Source organism: Thamnophis sirtalis, unplaced genomic scaffold, assembly GCF_051295495.1.
Source record: "Thamnophis sirtalis isolate CommonGarterSnake01/CBP01778 unplaced genomic scaffold, rThaSir2_p1.2 scaffold_3, whole genome shotgun sequence".
NCBI classification, from domain to species: domain Eukaryota; kingdom Metazoa; phylum Chordata; class Lepidosauria; order Squamata; family Natricidae; genus Thamnophis; species Thamnophis sirtalis.
In genome coordinates this window covers 175,454,228-175,467,676 of record NW_028261383.1, presented here as the reverse complement: position 1 = coordinate 175,467,676, position 13,449 = coordinate 175,454,228, and the positions used below count along the sequence as shown (strand labels likewise).

At 41.0% G+C, this 13,449-nt stretch overlaps 1 protein-coding gene across 1 annotated transcript; it reads right to left on the bottom strand.

Moving 5' to 3' along the window:
- Positions 1–864: 864 nt before the first annotated feature.
- On the bottom strand, positions 865–12,345 carry CALR (calreticulin). The gene is made up of 9 exons (XM_014068763.2): positions 12,136–12,345; positions 9,005–9,106; positions 8,462–8,665; positions 6,281–6,375; positions 5,693–5,902; positions 5,395–5,508; positions 4,278–4,421; positions 3,133–3,225; positions 865–1,932 (listed from the first exon to the last, which is right to left on the bottom strand). Exons 1-9 carry the CDS (start codon positions 12,221–12,223, stop codon positions 1,729–1,731), a joined length of 1,254 nt encoding a protein of 417 aa, XP_013924238.1. The 5' UTR covers positions 12,224–12,345; the 3' UTR covers positions 865–1,728.
- Positions 12,346–13,449: the final 1,104 nt, after the last annotated feature.

Below are 13,449 nucleotides of genomic sequence, written 5' to 3'. Positions count from 1 at the left end.
CCAGAATTCCCCAGCCAGCATTCGCTGGCTGGGGAATTCTGGGAGTTGAAGTCCAGACATCTTCAAGTTGACAAGGTTGAGAAACGCTGTTATAAACGCTTTGTTTTGCTAGAAATCAGCCGATCCAGGGCTTATTTGCAAATTTGCAAACATTAGCAGAATCGACGAGCCTAAATACATGAAGGTTAGCTGAGTAAAACTTTCCAGCTCTTGCTCAAAAGCGGAGCTTTTTACTTGTATACACAAGATTGTACTATCAAACTACTGTGGTTAACTTCTCCACCAATTTGCAATTAAATCTTGCAGCTGGCTTGCCAATATCCCACTCCAATTTCCTGGGGATAACCATCCCACTAGGGGGGGAAAAGGGCCCAAGGTGATACAGTCAAGAGGACTGAGTTCAAGTACAGGAAGTGAATGCGCTCATCAAATATTCATCTTTGACATAAGCTTGCCTTCCATCTTGTCATGCTTCAACTTCTCTTAAGTCTGAAGGGGGTCAACTCAACAATTTATATTCTCAAAGTTCCACAAGGATTAGTTGTTCTCAGAATAGAAGGGTCATATACCACTATATATTTTCCATTCCGTTGTATCCATTTCTCAGACTGCAGTTTTCTTGGCAAGGTTTGTGGTTTGTTATCTCCTTCCTAGGGATGGAAGTGACTGGGCCCAAGGATACCCAGCCAGCTTTGTGCCTAAATCAGGATTAGAACTGACAACCTCTCAGTTTCTAGCCGGATGCCTTAACCACCACACCAAACTGGGTCTTCCAAGGGTCTGATATCACCATGCATTGTAATACCAAAAAACGTTTGCAATTCCCGCCTAGCCCCAAGCAATAAAGACAGCAAAAGATCAGCATATGGGCCAGACGTGAAGTTTAATTTAATAGAAATTTTCTTCAATCTTCCATACATTCAAGTGTGAACAAGTGGGATGACCCATCTGATACTGTTCTTTCCGCCTTCCAGAAACCCCTCCCACCCCCTTCCTCTCTGCCCCAAGAGAGACCTTTTACGCGTGAACTCCCACCCCAATCCCTACTCTTACCTTCCTGCTGGTGCTCTACAAACACCTTCCTGAACAACCCAACACCCAAGGAAATAGGCTAAAAGCTAGAATTCAGAAATAAAAAATTAAATTTGCTCAGAACACTGTGCTTTTGAAGCACCTAATTTTTGTATTCCCCCGACTGGAGTCAGGATCTCTCGATATCAATACCACTGGCCTTACGCATGGTATATAATACTGGTTGCTTCAATTTAATGTCTTTGAAATCTGGAGCTACCTATGCTACCAAGCCCTCCCATCGCCCCCACCCGACACCCCCACCCCCCCTGTACCTTCAAAGGATAAAGGCAAACTTTAGATGGACACAAGAGTTTTGCTTTTTACATCCATTGAGAAGGGCTAGTAGAGGCAAATATTTACTGGAAAAGTGGCCACAGAGGAGGAGAAGGGTCAATGGAATAAATCCCCTTTCCGAGGGCTGTATTCCTACAATTAGCCGCCTTCTGATGCAGGTTCTAGTTTCCCCGCCCCTACACACATGAATGAGTAATTTGATGATATCTGGGAAGGAGTTAAGACAAACACACCAATAAAAAAGAAAGTTCTTGTGTCTCATAGAGACATTACTGTTATCCCCTCTCCTTAGTTGGGTTCAACTGCATGGTACAAGTCCAGGGCAAGGCTCAACCAACAAGCATACCCAACAACCCCCAATCACAGCTCGTCCTTCAACGGGCCCTCTGTTTCCTCTTCATCCTCTTCCTTTTCTTCTTCCTCCTCCTCCTCCTCCTCTTCCTCTTCATTATCTTCACCCTCGGGTTCCTCTTCTCCTTCCTCTTCTTTCTTCTTCTTATCTTCTTCTTCCTGCTTCTTCCGCTGCTCCTCATCTTGCTGCTCTTTCATTTTCTTCTCAGCATCCTAATGAGAATTTAAAAGGAAATAACATTATTGAATCAGGACTTGCTGAAGAAAGCATCACAGCAAACAGGGCCAGGACCAAGATTTTTATTTTATTTTATAAGGATTTAGTGAGACAGATTGGGCAAGAGAGAAAAACTGGCTCCAAGTTACCCAGTGACCTTTGCTTGGCTGAGGCTGGTCTTAAAATTGCATTTCCTTAGCCCAGTGTTTGTCAACCTTGGCAACTTGAAGATGTCCGGACTTCAATTCCCAGAATTCCCCAGCCAGCAAATGCTGGCTGGGGAATTCTGGGAGTTGAAGTCCGGACATCTTCAAGTTGCCAAGGTTGACAAACACTGCCTTAGCCAAACATATCCTGACAATACACAGAGAGATTTTAAACCAGTTATTTTCCAACTTCTGCAATCTTGGAAAGTGTGGACTTCAACTCTCAGAACTGGCTGGGCCATTGCAAAGAGAATGATCTCAAAGTTGCAAAGGCTGGGAAACAATGTTTAGACAAACAGATTGACATCTCTGACAGAATTTGGAGAAAAAGCTAACTGGCTGCTGTGGGAACAAACAGGACGCAAACTCAAACTGGTCCATGATGGCATTTTTAACAGACTTATATCCCATGCTTTGCCTAACATTTCAAGGACAATTCACAAACAGAAAAAAGCTTTTAAACGTGTTTTTTTTTGTAAATGTTAAATTTGCTAGTAATCAAAATGCAAAATACTTTCTGGAGAAACATAACGAGAACTTTAATTTCAGCCTTGAAGATATTAAGTCCCTCTTGCATTTAGGTGAGCAGAGGTGGCGCAGTGGTTAAATGCAGCACTGCAGGCTACTTCAGCTGACTGCAGTTTGGCTGTTCAAATCTCACCGGCTCAGGGTTGACTCAGCCTTCCATCCTTCCGAGGTGGGTAAAATGAGGACCCGGATTGTTGTTGGGGGCGATATGCTGACTCTGTAAACCGCTTAGAGAGGGCTGAAAGCCCTATGAAGCGGTATATAAGTCTAACTGCTATTGCTATTCATGTGTGCTTTCATACAAGGAATGGGATTTAGGCCAAGTCACTAGATAACAGCTTGGTTCATATCCATTTCCGAAGTTCAAAATCTTAAACATTTGAGAACAAGGTACAAGCTTCTAATTCCCAAGCTTTATAAAAGCCACATATTATCTCTTCTCTGTGAAAAAACATTTCCCACCTTAGTAGCACCCCAGGTTTCGTTGCCAACTTCTTCAGCAAACTTCTCATCATCAGTGATCAGGAAGTTGTCAAAAATTGTGCCAGATTTCACCTAAAACACCGAGGAAGAATTGTAAATATTATAGTTAAAGCTTGCCAACATTTTGACGATTTGTCAAGACTTTACCCAGCATAACATACATTCCTACTGGTTTCTGACCACAATTCAAAGTGCTTCTGATAGCAGATGCCAAGCATCTGAATTTTGAACATGTGACCATCGGTATGCTGCAATGGCCACGTGAAAATAATCTTAAGTCCCTTTTTTCAGTGACATAGCTATGAAGCTGCCATTAAATGAACTGTTGTAAATCGAGGACTACTTGTATAGACTACTTGTATTTATTTCACAAATACAACTACAAAAAAGTCTTTTTTTAGTGACTTTTCAGTTATAAGGGTTGCCAGTCCCTAAACCAGGACTATCTGTATAGCAAATTGCAGATTTAGAAATATACGATTTGCTGTTTAATGTACTGATAAAAGTTTCAAACATGTAATTTTGTTGTATTTTACATTAATTTTCTTTTCCTTTAGAATAACATCTTAAAATATCTTTAAGTCTCCCAGTATAATACAGGAACTAGAAAAAAATTCAGAATAATTTGTAGTAGTCGGTCACCAGGACCAAAGGTTTATTCTTTCAAGCTTTCAGGCTTGTGCTGGAGTCCAGGCTCAGGAAACTTCTCTCTACAGAATGCGTGCTCTGGGCTGTGCTACTGGCTATATATGCCTGATTGTGTGTGGCTTTTAGTTGTTAATTAGGGTGTTGACAACCTTAAGTATCTGGTAAACTAGTGGTAAATCAGCACTCCTACTGACTGACAAGGAGCCCTATTCCCAGGCTTCAATCATTTCTCTGGCTATTTTTGTCCCTGCTCAGCCATCAATCTTAGTAGCTGTGAATTGAATGTATGTCCTTGTTCACTGCAATTTAAGGCTATCAATACATTTTGATCTCATCTAACCACTAATAATTATGATGATAGGAACATAATTTGTAGTTTTTTTAAAGATACAATCTTCAATCATCAGAACAGCTACTTGAATCATTTGGCTTCCCCCTTTTTAAAAAAGTTTGTTGGAAAACAAACAAGAACTTACCTGCCACAAGTCCAAACCAATAACACCAAAGTTCTCATAAAAGTACAGATTTGGGTCAGGGGTATATTCAGGATTATCTATCTCGGGGTGAATCCATTTTCCTTTGTAGTTGGGGTTGTCTATTTGACGAGGTTTCCATTCTCCCTGTGAAACATTGAATGTTTTGAAATGGAAAATTCAGAGTACATCAAATTCTACAGCACAGGGATCCTCAAACTTTTTAAACAGGGGGCCAATTCACAGTCCCTCAGACTGTTGGGGTGCCAAACCGGCTGGGTGGGCCCAAATGTCTTACACATTCAATTGGCTTTCAGTAAATGCTGCAAATTTACAGAGATCATAGGGATACTCAACTGGGACCCTGAACTCTGAAACATTAATCTGGGCCACTCTGGGTTATGAGACATTGAGGAGTCTCTTGTGAGCCACTTTCCAAACAACCTGAGGAAAAAAAATTGTTCATATTGATACCAAGCTGGATATCAGACACAAAAGGTCTCATGAAAAGGCAGAGGGGTAAATGCACCATGAGGTAATGCAGGATTCTTTCAATCCTGCAACATCTTAAGGAAATGAGGAAACTTCTGAAAATGAGCTCAGTATCTTATATTTATATCCCTGATCCTGGATAATACAAGCAGCCAGAAAGATCACACCACCAGGGGCCCCACCAGCAAGTGATAAATGCATCAACAGGGAAGGGGTTAATGCCAACTGCCTAAAGAAGCAAGGTTACGAAGGAATGGATTGAGCAATACACAGTATTCTCAGCAATAAGACTCCTGAGGCCAGGATAGCCCTTATCCTTTATGAAAACAGATGCAAACCGTCCTCTGCCACGGGGCTTTGGGAAGTGAGCTTTACAGAAGATAGCATATTTTAATTATTTTAATATTTATGGTTTTAAACAGTATTGCTACAAGCTGCTTATAAATCAGATAGCAAACAAGCGACTAACACATTTTTATATAATCCATATTTTTAAAATATAATGCTTTCTTTTAAAATAAACAATTAGTGGATGCCTTCCTTTCTGACAAAAAAGGAGAAATCATTTATAAATATCTCTTTTAAAAGCTCACTTCCTAGTCACCTACACATTTTAAGCTATTATTACCTTGTATTCTGGATTCTGGATTACTGGTGGTTCCCATTCCCCATCCATCTCTTCATCCCAATCCTCGGGTTTCTTGGCATCAGGATCAGGAATATGTTCTGGTTTATCCCAGTCCTGTAATATAGATGGGGAAAAATCCCTGTACAAATGTTATGTAATTTTTAACTCTACCCTCTCCATTGTTCTTCAATAAAACAACACTATCCATCTCATGATTCTTTTGTGGTAAAACATATTTTTTTTGTTTAGATTATTCTTGAGTGAGAAACATGGTTATAAGATATTAGCACCTACTGACCTCTGGTTTTGTATCTTCAGGGTCATCTATCTTTGCTCTTTCATCCCAGTCATCTGGTTTCTTTGCATCTGGATCCTTAATTTTCTTTGGTGGCAAGAAATCCCAGTCATCCTCCAAGCTGCCGGACTCTACTTTATTGTTGTCAATCTTAACCTCATATGTATTATCAGGCCGAACAATAAGGGTATAGAGATGGCTGAACTCATCATCCTATCAAGGAAATTATACTGTTAGCAATTCTCCTCTCTCGCCAATTTTATAGTTGTTTTCCTCCACGCTCAAAGTTAGTTTCATCAGAGCTACCATACTACACTGCAATCCCTCTCTTTGAGTCATCTTCATAGAACCTATCCCCTTTGTCATTCTTCTCGGACCATTTATCATTATATGTTTCTTTTTATCAAATTAATATGTCACCCATCTCACTGTCCAAAGCAACTCGGTTGGTGCACAATAAAATCATAAACATTAAAATGGACAAGATAAAAAATTAGAAAAACAATTATATGGCTAAGTTTCCTAAACATTAAAGCCCCATCATGGAATTTCCATTCTCCCCCCCCCCACCTCCCAATTCCAAATACTCACTTTACAGCGAATATCTTTATTGATCAGAACATTTTTGCCTTTGTAGTTGAAAATCACATGCACTTTCTTAGTACCTGGACCACAGATATCAGGGCCTAAATTGGAAACAGAAACATACAGCTGAGTCTCCACTGAGAGAATCCTGTATCATCTCTCAGAAATGCAACTCATTCCATCAGCCTTCCCACGATCAATCTTCATGTATTTAAAATTTGGGGTGTGATGAAGGTCACCGCCTAAAACTAAGTTGCTGTAAACAATAAATGTGTTTTTTTTAAATAATCCCTAATTGCTATAAGGAGGGAAACAGAGAACGTGGGGGAGGGGCATGAGGCAAAAGGGATACAACAGACCAATAAGAAGATGACACACCATTATGATACATGGATCATAGCCATTTTAGCAGTAAATAAAATCTGTATTACTTCCATAATTAATGTACACTGGAATTCTAGGATCTATGAATATACTAATAATTCTAATGATCAGTAAAAACAGGTCAGATATAGTAAAAACTGAACACCTAATCATAAATTCAAACCAATTTATCTGTAACTTATGAAAACTATCTAATATTTCCTGCAAGTTGTATGAACTGCCAATAGAAAATGAAGCAATGTTACTGAGGGACTATAATCCATAAACAGCATTTGTAAATATACTTGCTCAACATACTCTTAATAGATGACAATATTTGTAAATCAGTCTTGGCTCCTGGTGACTGCCTAGACAAATCCCTAAATTAAGGGTAAGATTTTAGAACTGGCTTGCCCAGCCTTCTTCCTAGGGTTGCAAGAACGAATAGCCCAAAGTTGCCCAGTTATCTCGTGCCTAAATCAAGGCCGGAACTTAAGTTTCCTGGTTTCTAACCTAGTACCTTAAACCACTACACAAACTGGCTTTCTTGAGAGTATTAGGAAGATTATTATGCATGTGTTAAGAGCCAAGGTGGCGCAGTGGTTAAATGCAGCACTGCAGGCTACTGCTAGATCAGCAGGTCAGCGGTTCAAATCTCACCGGCTCAGGGTTGACTCAGCCTTCCATCCTTCCGAGGTGGGTAAAATGAGGACCCAGATTGTTGGGGGCAATATGCTGACTCTCTGTAAACCGCTTAGAGAGGGCTGAAAGGCCTATGAAGCGGTATATAAGTCTACTGCTATTGTGTTATACAGAGGGAATTAAAAAACATGTCCAGCCATATCGACTTGCCAAGCCCTATAAGACATTCCATACATACGTTCTTAGACTTCCTATGCAACAGTTGAGAAAGCACTGAAATGCTTTTATTTAGAAGTCCTTTGTGCTTTAGGACTTCTAAATAAAAGGACTTTAGGACTTTAGGACTACACTACCAGCACTACTACTGTATACATCTTCTATTCTCAGAAGATTATAGAATAAGCATGCTTTCAACCTGGCTTGTTGTTCATTCTTTAGAATCACTGCCGAAGTGAAACTTGCAATATCCCAAAAGGTATCAGCTAACCAGATTGACCATTGGCATTATTATTTGCAGCACTGATGGGTTCTTCCTTGTACCTCTGAAACTATTAGGTGCTGAGAGGTATAACCCCACAGGAACACAGACCAGCTTTAACTAACATTAGAAACAGCTATCCATAGTCTAGTCTCTACTCACCATGCAAACAGTGTGAAGATGCCCTGCATACTATGAATAGTGCTATCCATATGCTTGTGAAAGGGATAAGAACTAAAACTGGATGAACTATCTAGTTTTATCATGTCTATTTGCGTAAAGGTTGTAGAGTAGCTCCCATTCCCCTCACAAGTACTATTGATTTGGACTTATCTGAAAGGGAAAGTCGGATGGGAAGAAATTCACTATTCTACAACCTAATTTATTATCAAGGAAAGATGATGTCGTTCTCTAAGATATGTGCTATTCTAGGAACATATTTCATTAACCAAACCAATTACAATTTATCATGCAAGGTTAGCAATTATTCCCCACCCTCTTTCATAGACATTCCCATGATTACCTACAGATTCTTACAAGGACAACCATGAGCTCAGTGATTCCTGGTTTTCAAAAAAAAAAACCTGTCTTGCTGACTATCATTAAATAAAAAATAACTAACTCTTGTGCTAGTTAATGACTGCATAAAACTAAAGATAAAGACCAAGCAACCGTCTTCCCTCAATTCCCAAGGAGGTACGCACCAAACATGATGTTGTATTCAGAATCTCCATGCATGTCTTCTTGCTTCAGGGTTGAAGGGAAGAGTTTTACATATCCACCTCCACAGTCAATATTTTGCTCATGTTTTACTGTGAACTGCACCACCAGAGTCTTGTCCTTGTTGCTGAAGGAATCAAAGCTAGCAGAAATGGCATAGAAACGAGCATCTTGGCTTGTTTGAAGTCCTGGTAAGATTAAAAACACAGTTAAGTCCTTTTCCTGGAATAGGGGTACTATACTGATTACAGACAGCCCTTAAGACAAAAAAACTGCAATTTGATTTCAAAGCTAAAATCAGTTCTCTATATTAATAATCAATGCCTCAAAAAAACAATCTCAGGTACGAAGCAGTGTATCAAAGATTAACTAAGTAGGCTTCAAAGTATTTGCTATTCAAATATTATTCTGCTATGAAACAGCAGAGGCAACATGAACAGTTAAACTACTTAACTGAAATCACCGACCAGTTTAATAACGCATAGCACTGTAATCAAGGCGATCACACAATTACATCATCTCCTTACCTTTGTCCTTCTCTGCATCTCCATAGAATTTGCCAGAAGTAAGTATGAATTTTCCATAGTCTGATTTATGCTTTGATTCTACCCAGTGGCTTGTCCAAGCATCTAAAAGGAGAACAAGGCAACACAATTTGAATCTGAAGAGTTATAAAGATTCAAAGTTCATTATTTGTGTAATGCTGGAATACTAACATTCTCCCAAAGTTTAAAAGGCAAGGCAAAGATTTCTTTCTAAACAATTACCTTTGCCATTTCTGCAGTTTCAAAGAGCATGATTTTTGCAACAAGTTTACATTTTTCCTCAGTTACTTTCTATGTTGCTTTGGAAATGCCAAACTACAGGAATACTTTGTATCTGTAAGATATTACTAATGGAGAAAAAAGGCCCATATTTCTGGCTAGTTTTAAACCATTCACTGGAAGAATTTTAATATCATTCTATGGATAGCTTTATTTACCAGTCCTAGCGGAGTTTATCTTATCTTGGGAAGATGGCATATGCTGCTGCTTAAGTCATCAAATGGCATTGTTTTAAAAGATAGTATATTCAAATATTTTAACAAAAACAATATGGCACAAGAGGAACCCAATTCTTAGAAAGGTTTTATCTCAAACTTCTCCAATTCAGGTTTGTTCCAGTGCAGCATATTTGATTCTGAATAAGAGATACCTAATCAAAAATCAATGCTACTAACTGCCATATAAACTACAGGTCATCCTTGGCTTACAACCACAATTTTTAAGCCCAAAATTTCCATTGCTAAGGAAGACAGTTGTTAAGGGAGTTTTGCTCCATTTTGTGACTTTCTTGTCACAGTGGTTATATGGATCACTGCAGTTAAGTTAGTAACATAGTTGTTAAATGAATTTGGCTCCTCCATTGACTTTGCTTGTCAGGTCGGAAAAGGCAATCACATGACACCTCCCCCCCCAGGACACTGCAATCTTCAAAAATACATGCCAGTTGTGCCAAGGGTCCAAATTTTGATCACATGACAATGGAAATGCTGCAAAGTCACTTTTTTCAGTGCCGTAGTAAGTTGAGAACAGCCTATATTATGATTCTCAGTGTTACATACTTTAGGCTACAATGCAATAGAATGACAATGCAGGGCTACTCAATGTATTAAGTTATCTGTTTAACAGAAGTTTACATTTGCAATTTTCAGTATTCAACAATGGGCGGTTTGTGTGTTCTAGAGATATCCCATGGTGATCTATTTAGTCCATGTTCCATGTCCCCAAGGCCCCTTCTGATTATAGTTTAATTATCAAGTCCCCAATGGATCCCTGATCTAGACTACACACAACAAGTTATCACATCTGCTAAATTTCCCTCCTCCACAAATTTTCAGTATCAATAGCACTTCCCCAAAGTGTTTTTAAGAACTACAACTGAATTCATTCCCTCTTGACATATTTGCCTAAAAGGGCTGTGATATGATCACTTCACCCTTCACCAGAATTGCTACATTAATATAAAATCCATGGCATCAAGGTAGATACTTAAGATCTCTTCTCTATTCCAACTTAATCAAGATACTGAGCCGAAACAGAACATATGGAGATCTAAACATTGTTAATAGTGTATCCAATTTACTTCATAAAGAGTTGGCAATGGATAGGGAGGATGAAGCATATGTAATCTGTCTTGAGCTTCCAAAGGAAGCCTGGGAAATGCATTTGGGTAAAATTTTAAGCCAATGTATACCAATTCTTGGTTCTGTATTCAGGTTTTTTAAATCCTATTTCTATTTCTTGAATAGGGAGGATGAAGCACATGTAAATCTGTCTTGAGCTTCCAAAGGAAGCCTGGGAAATGCAGTTGGGTAAAAATTTTAAGCCAACGTATACCAATTCTTGGTTCTATATTCAGGGTTTCTTTAATCCAATCATACCACATTTGAGCTTGGAGCCACCCATGAATACATTTTCAATCTTTTAAGGTCATCCCACCAGACGTTCCTCTCTTCCTCTTGTCAATCCAAGGAGAGAGAGAGAGAGAAGAGCCAGTGCTTTGAAATTCGCCTCCTTCACAAAATCCCACAACCCAGCCTCCACCTGACTAGATAGCAATATAAATAAATATATATTTTTTCTGTAAGCCGCCCGGAGTCCTTCGGGATTGGGCGGCCTATAAATGTAAGAAATAGAAATAGAAATATGCAAGGGGGGGTGGTGTCCTCCAACCTTGGCAACTTTATTTAAGACTTGTGGACTCCAACTCCCAGAATTCCCCAGCCAGCAACCTTGGCCACTTTTAAGACTTGTGGACTCCAATTCCCAGAATTCCTCAGCCAGCAACCTTGGCTACTTTAACACTTGTGGACTCCGACTCCCAGAATTCCCCAGCCAGCAACCTTGGCCACTTTTAAGACTTGTGGACTCCAACTCCCAGAATTCCCCAGCCAGCAACCTTGGCTACTTTAACACTTGTGGACTCCAACTCCCAGAATTCCCCAGCCAGCAACCTTGGCCACTTTTAAGACTTGTGGACTCCAATTCCCAGAATTCCTCAGCCAGCAACCTTGGCTACTTTAAGACTTGTGGACTCCAACTCCCAGAATTCCTCAGCCAGCAAAGCTGGCTGAGGAATTCTGGGAGTTGAAGTCCACAAAGTCTTAAAAGCGGCCAAGGTTGGAGACCCCCTGCAATATGGCAACGCTATTTAAATCTAACCCATCGAATTAAGGAGTTCACGGAGATATTAATCTTCGTTAAGACCTGCTAAAAAAATTATGCTGTCGGTTAAACACATCGTCCTTCCCGAGCCGAAAAAGAAGAAGAAATACGGGCGGATCTAAGATGGCCGGGAACGGGTGGGTGGCGGCTGGGGGGGGCGCGTGCGAAGGCGAAAGAGAAACCGACAGCCCGTGCAAGCACGTCGGCATCTCTGCCTTCTCTCTCTGGCGGCGCTCCCTGCCCCCATATGCCTCCATTCTCCCTCCGGGGCTCCTCGGGTTCGAATCCCAAAGGGGCCCGGCGATTATTCTGCCTCAAAACCGATGCTCTTAAAAATAATAATAATAAGCCGACCAACCAATCCTGATTTGCATGCCGTTAAATTCCACTCCCCGCATCCCGGAACCACCGCCGCACCCGCCGCCCGTCAACGCTGGACGGCATCACCTCACCTCCATCCCCGAACTCCTCCCTGAAGTACTGGGCAGGCCCGGCCGACGCCAGAGCCAGCAGAGCACAGAAGGCTAGGATGGGCTTCATTTTTTTTATCTCTCTCTCCGCTGAGGGAAAGGAAGGAGAGGCGCCTGGCCCTTTAAGAAGCGCGACCTTCACCCGAGCTACCTGACAGCGATGACCGAACGACTGCAGCCGGCGAGGCGCTTTCGCCCGCGCTTTTATAGCGCGCTTAGCGGAAGGCCCCGCCCTCGCCGCGTTCTGATTGCGCGGGGTGATCCGGACGGGCGTCGCCATTGGTCCGCCGGCTGTACGGCGGGTTGGACTGCTCCTCCGAACGTTGGCGTCCCAGATGTCTGCTTCCTATTGGATCCCGGACCTGGCCAATGAGGCACGACCACGCGTTCGGGAGGGGGGAGAGAGAGACCTCCTCCCCCCCCCCACCTCCGCCGTGTGTGCGTCATCGTTTCTTTTGCACAATCCCCAGTGTGGCTAAGCGCTCTTAAAGGGCCAGGCGTAGAAACCCCGCACCTGGGTCTGTCTACAGCGGTCTTATTCTTCCAGCCTGGTCACGTAGCAATAAAATCAGCAATTGAACACAGTCAGCTCCAGCTTTGGGGGAAAAAAATGCACAAACAAAAGCTTAACCCCTGCTTTCCATTGGGTCAAGTCCTGAGTTGATTAAGCCCAACATATATATTCAAAACCAACTGTTTATTAATGGCTCAACAAAAAAACTCAAGTCAAATGGATTCTATCAGCTGTCTTTAACGGGTGCAGGTGTTGAGATTTTTTTACTGCTTTGGACTGTAGGAACTAAGGGTGTCCGTGTTATTTTAGTCCCTGAAATAAAAAATAAAAACCCTACAAGCATCTCTTCCCCTGGAATTATAAAGACATCTGTAATTTGTTGCAATTTCAAGCACTGTGGCATCTAATAGCAAGAGTTGGCTTTATAGAAGAGTCCTGCATAGCAGGTGTTGTTGCAAATTATATTCTGTTGCGAAACTACATATTGTAGCTGCTACTCGAAATGCCTGACAAAAAGAGAATCTGAAAGGAATACAGTACTGAAATTTTGCAGTGCAGTTATTTTAAAACATTTTCAGAAGGGACATTTTTCAAAAGCTACTTTCAGTGGTGACCGAAAAAGGGTGAGTCTGATCCGCTTGGTCTTTTGCTAAAATGCTAAAAAAAAAGGGGGGGGGGAAGGAAAGAAAGAACTGGAGGTTATACTGCTAAAGTATTGATCCGCAAGTTCTCAACTGCGTACCACGCTTGACCCTTAAAATTATATAAAAAGAAGAAAAAAG

Bases quoted from the DNA above. Each gene is read 5' to 3' on its own strand.
- CALR (XM_014068763.2), bottom strand. From the start codon at position 12,223: ATGAAGCCCATCCTAGCCTTCTGTGCTCTGCTGGCTCTGGCGTCGGCC. The intron at 9,107-12,135 runs GTGAGGTGATGC...TTCTCCTTTTAG, and splicing joins GGAGGAGTTCGGGGATGGAG to ATGCTTGGACAAGCCACTGG. The intron at 8,666-9,004 runs GTAAGGAGATGA...TAATCTTACCAG, and splicing joins AGATGCAGAGAAGGACAAAG to GACTTCAAACAAGCCAAGAT.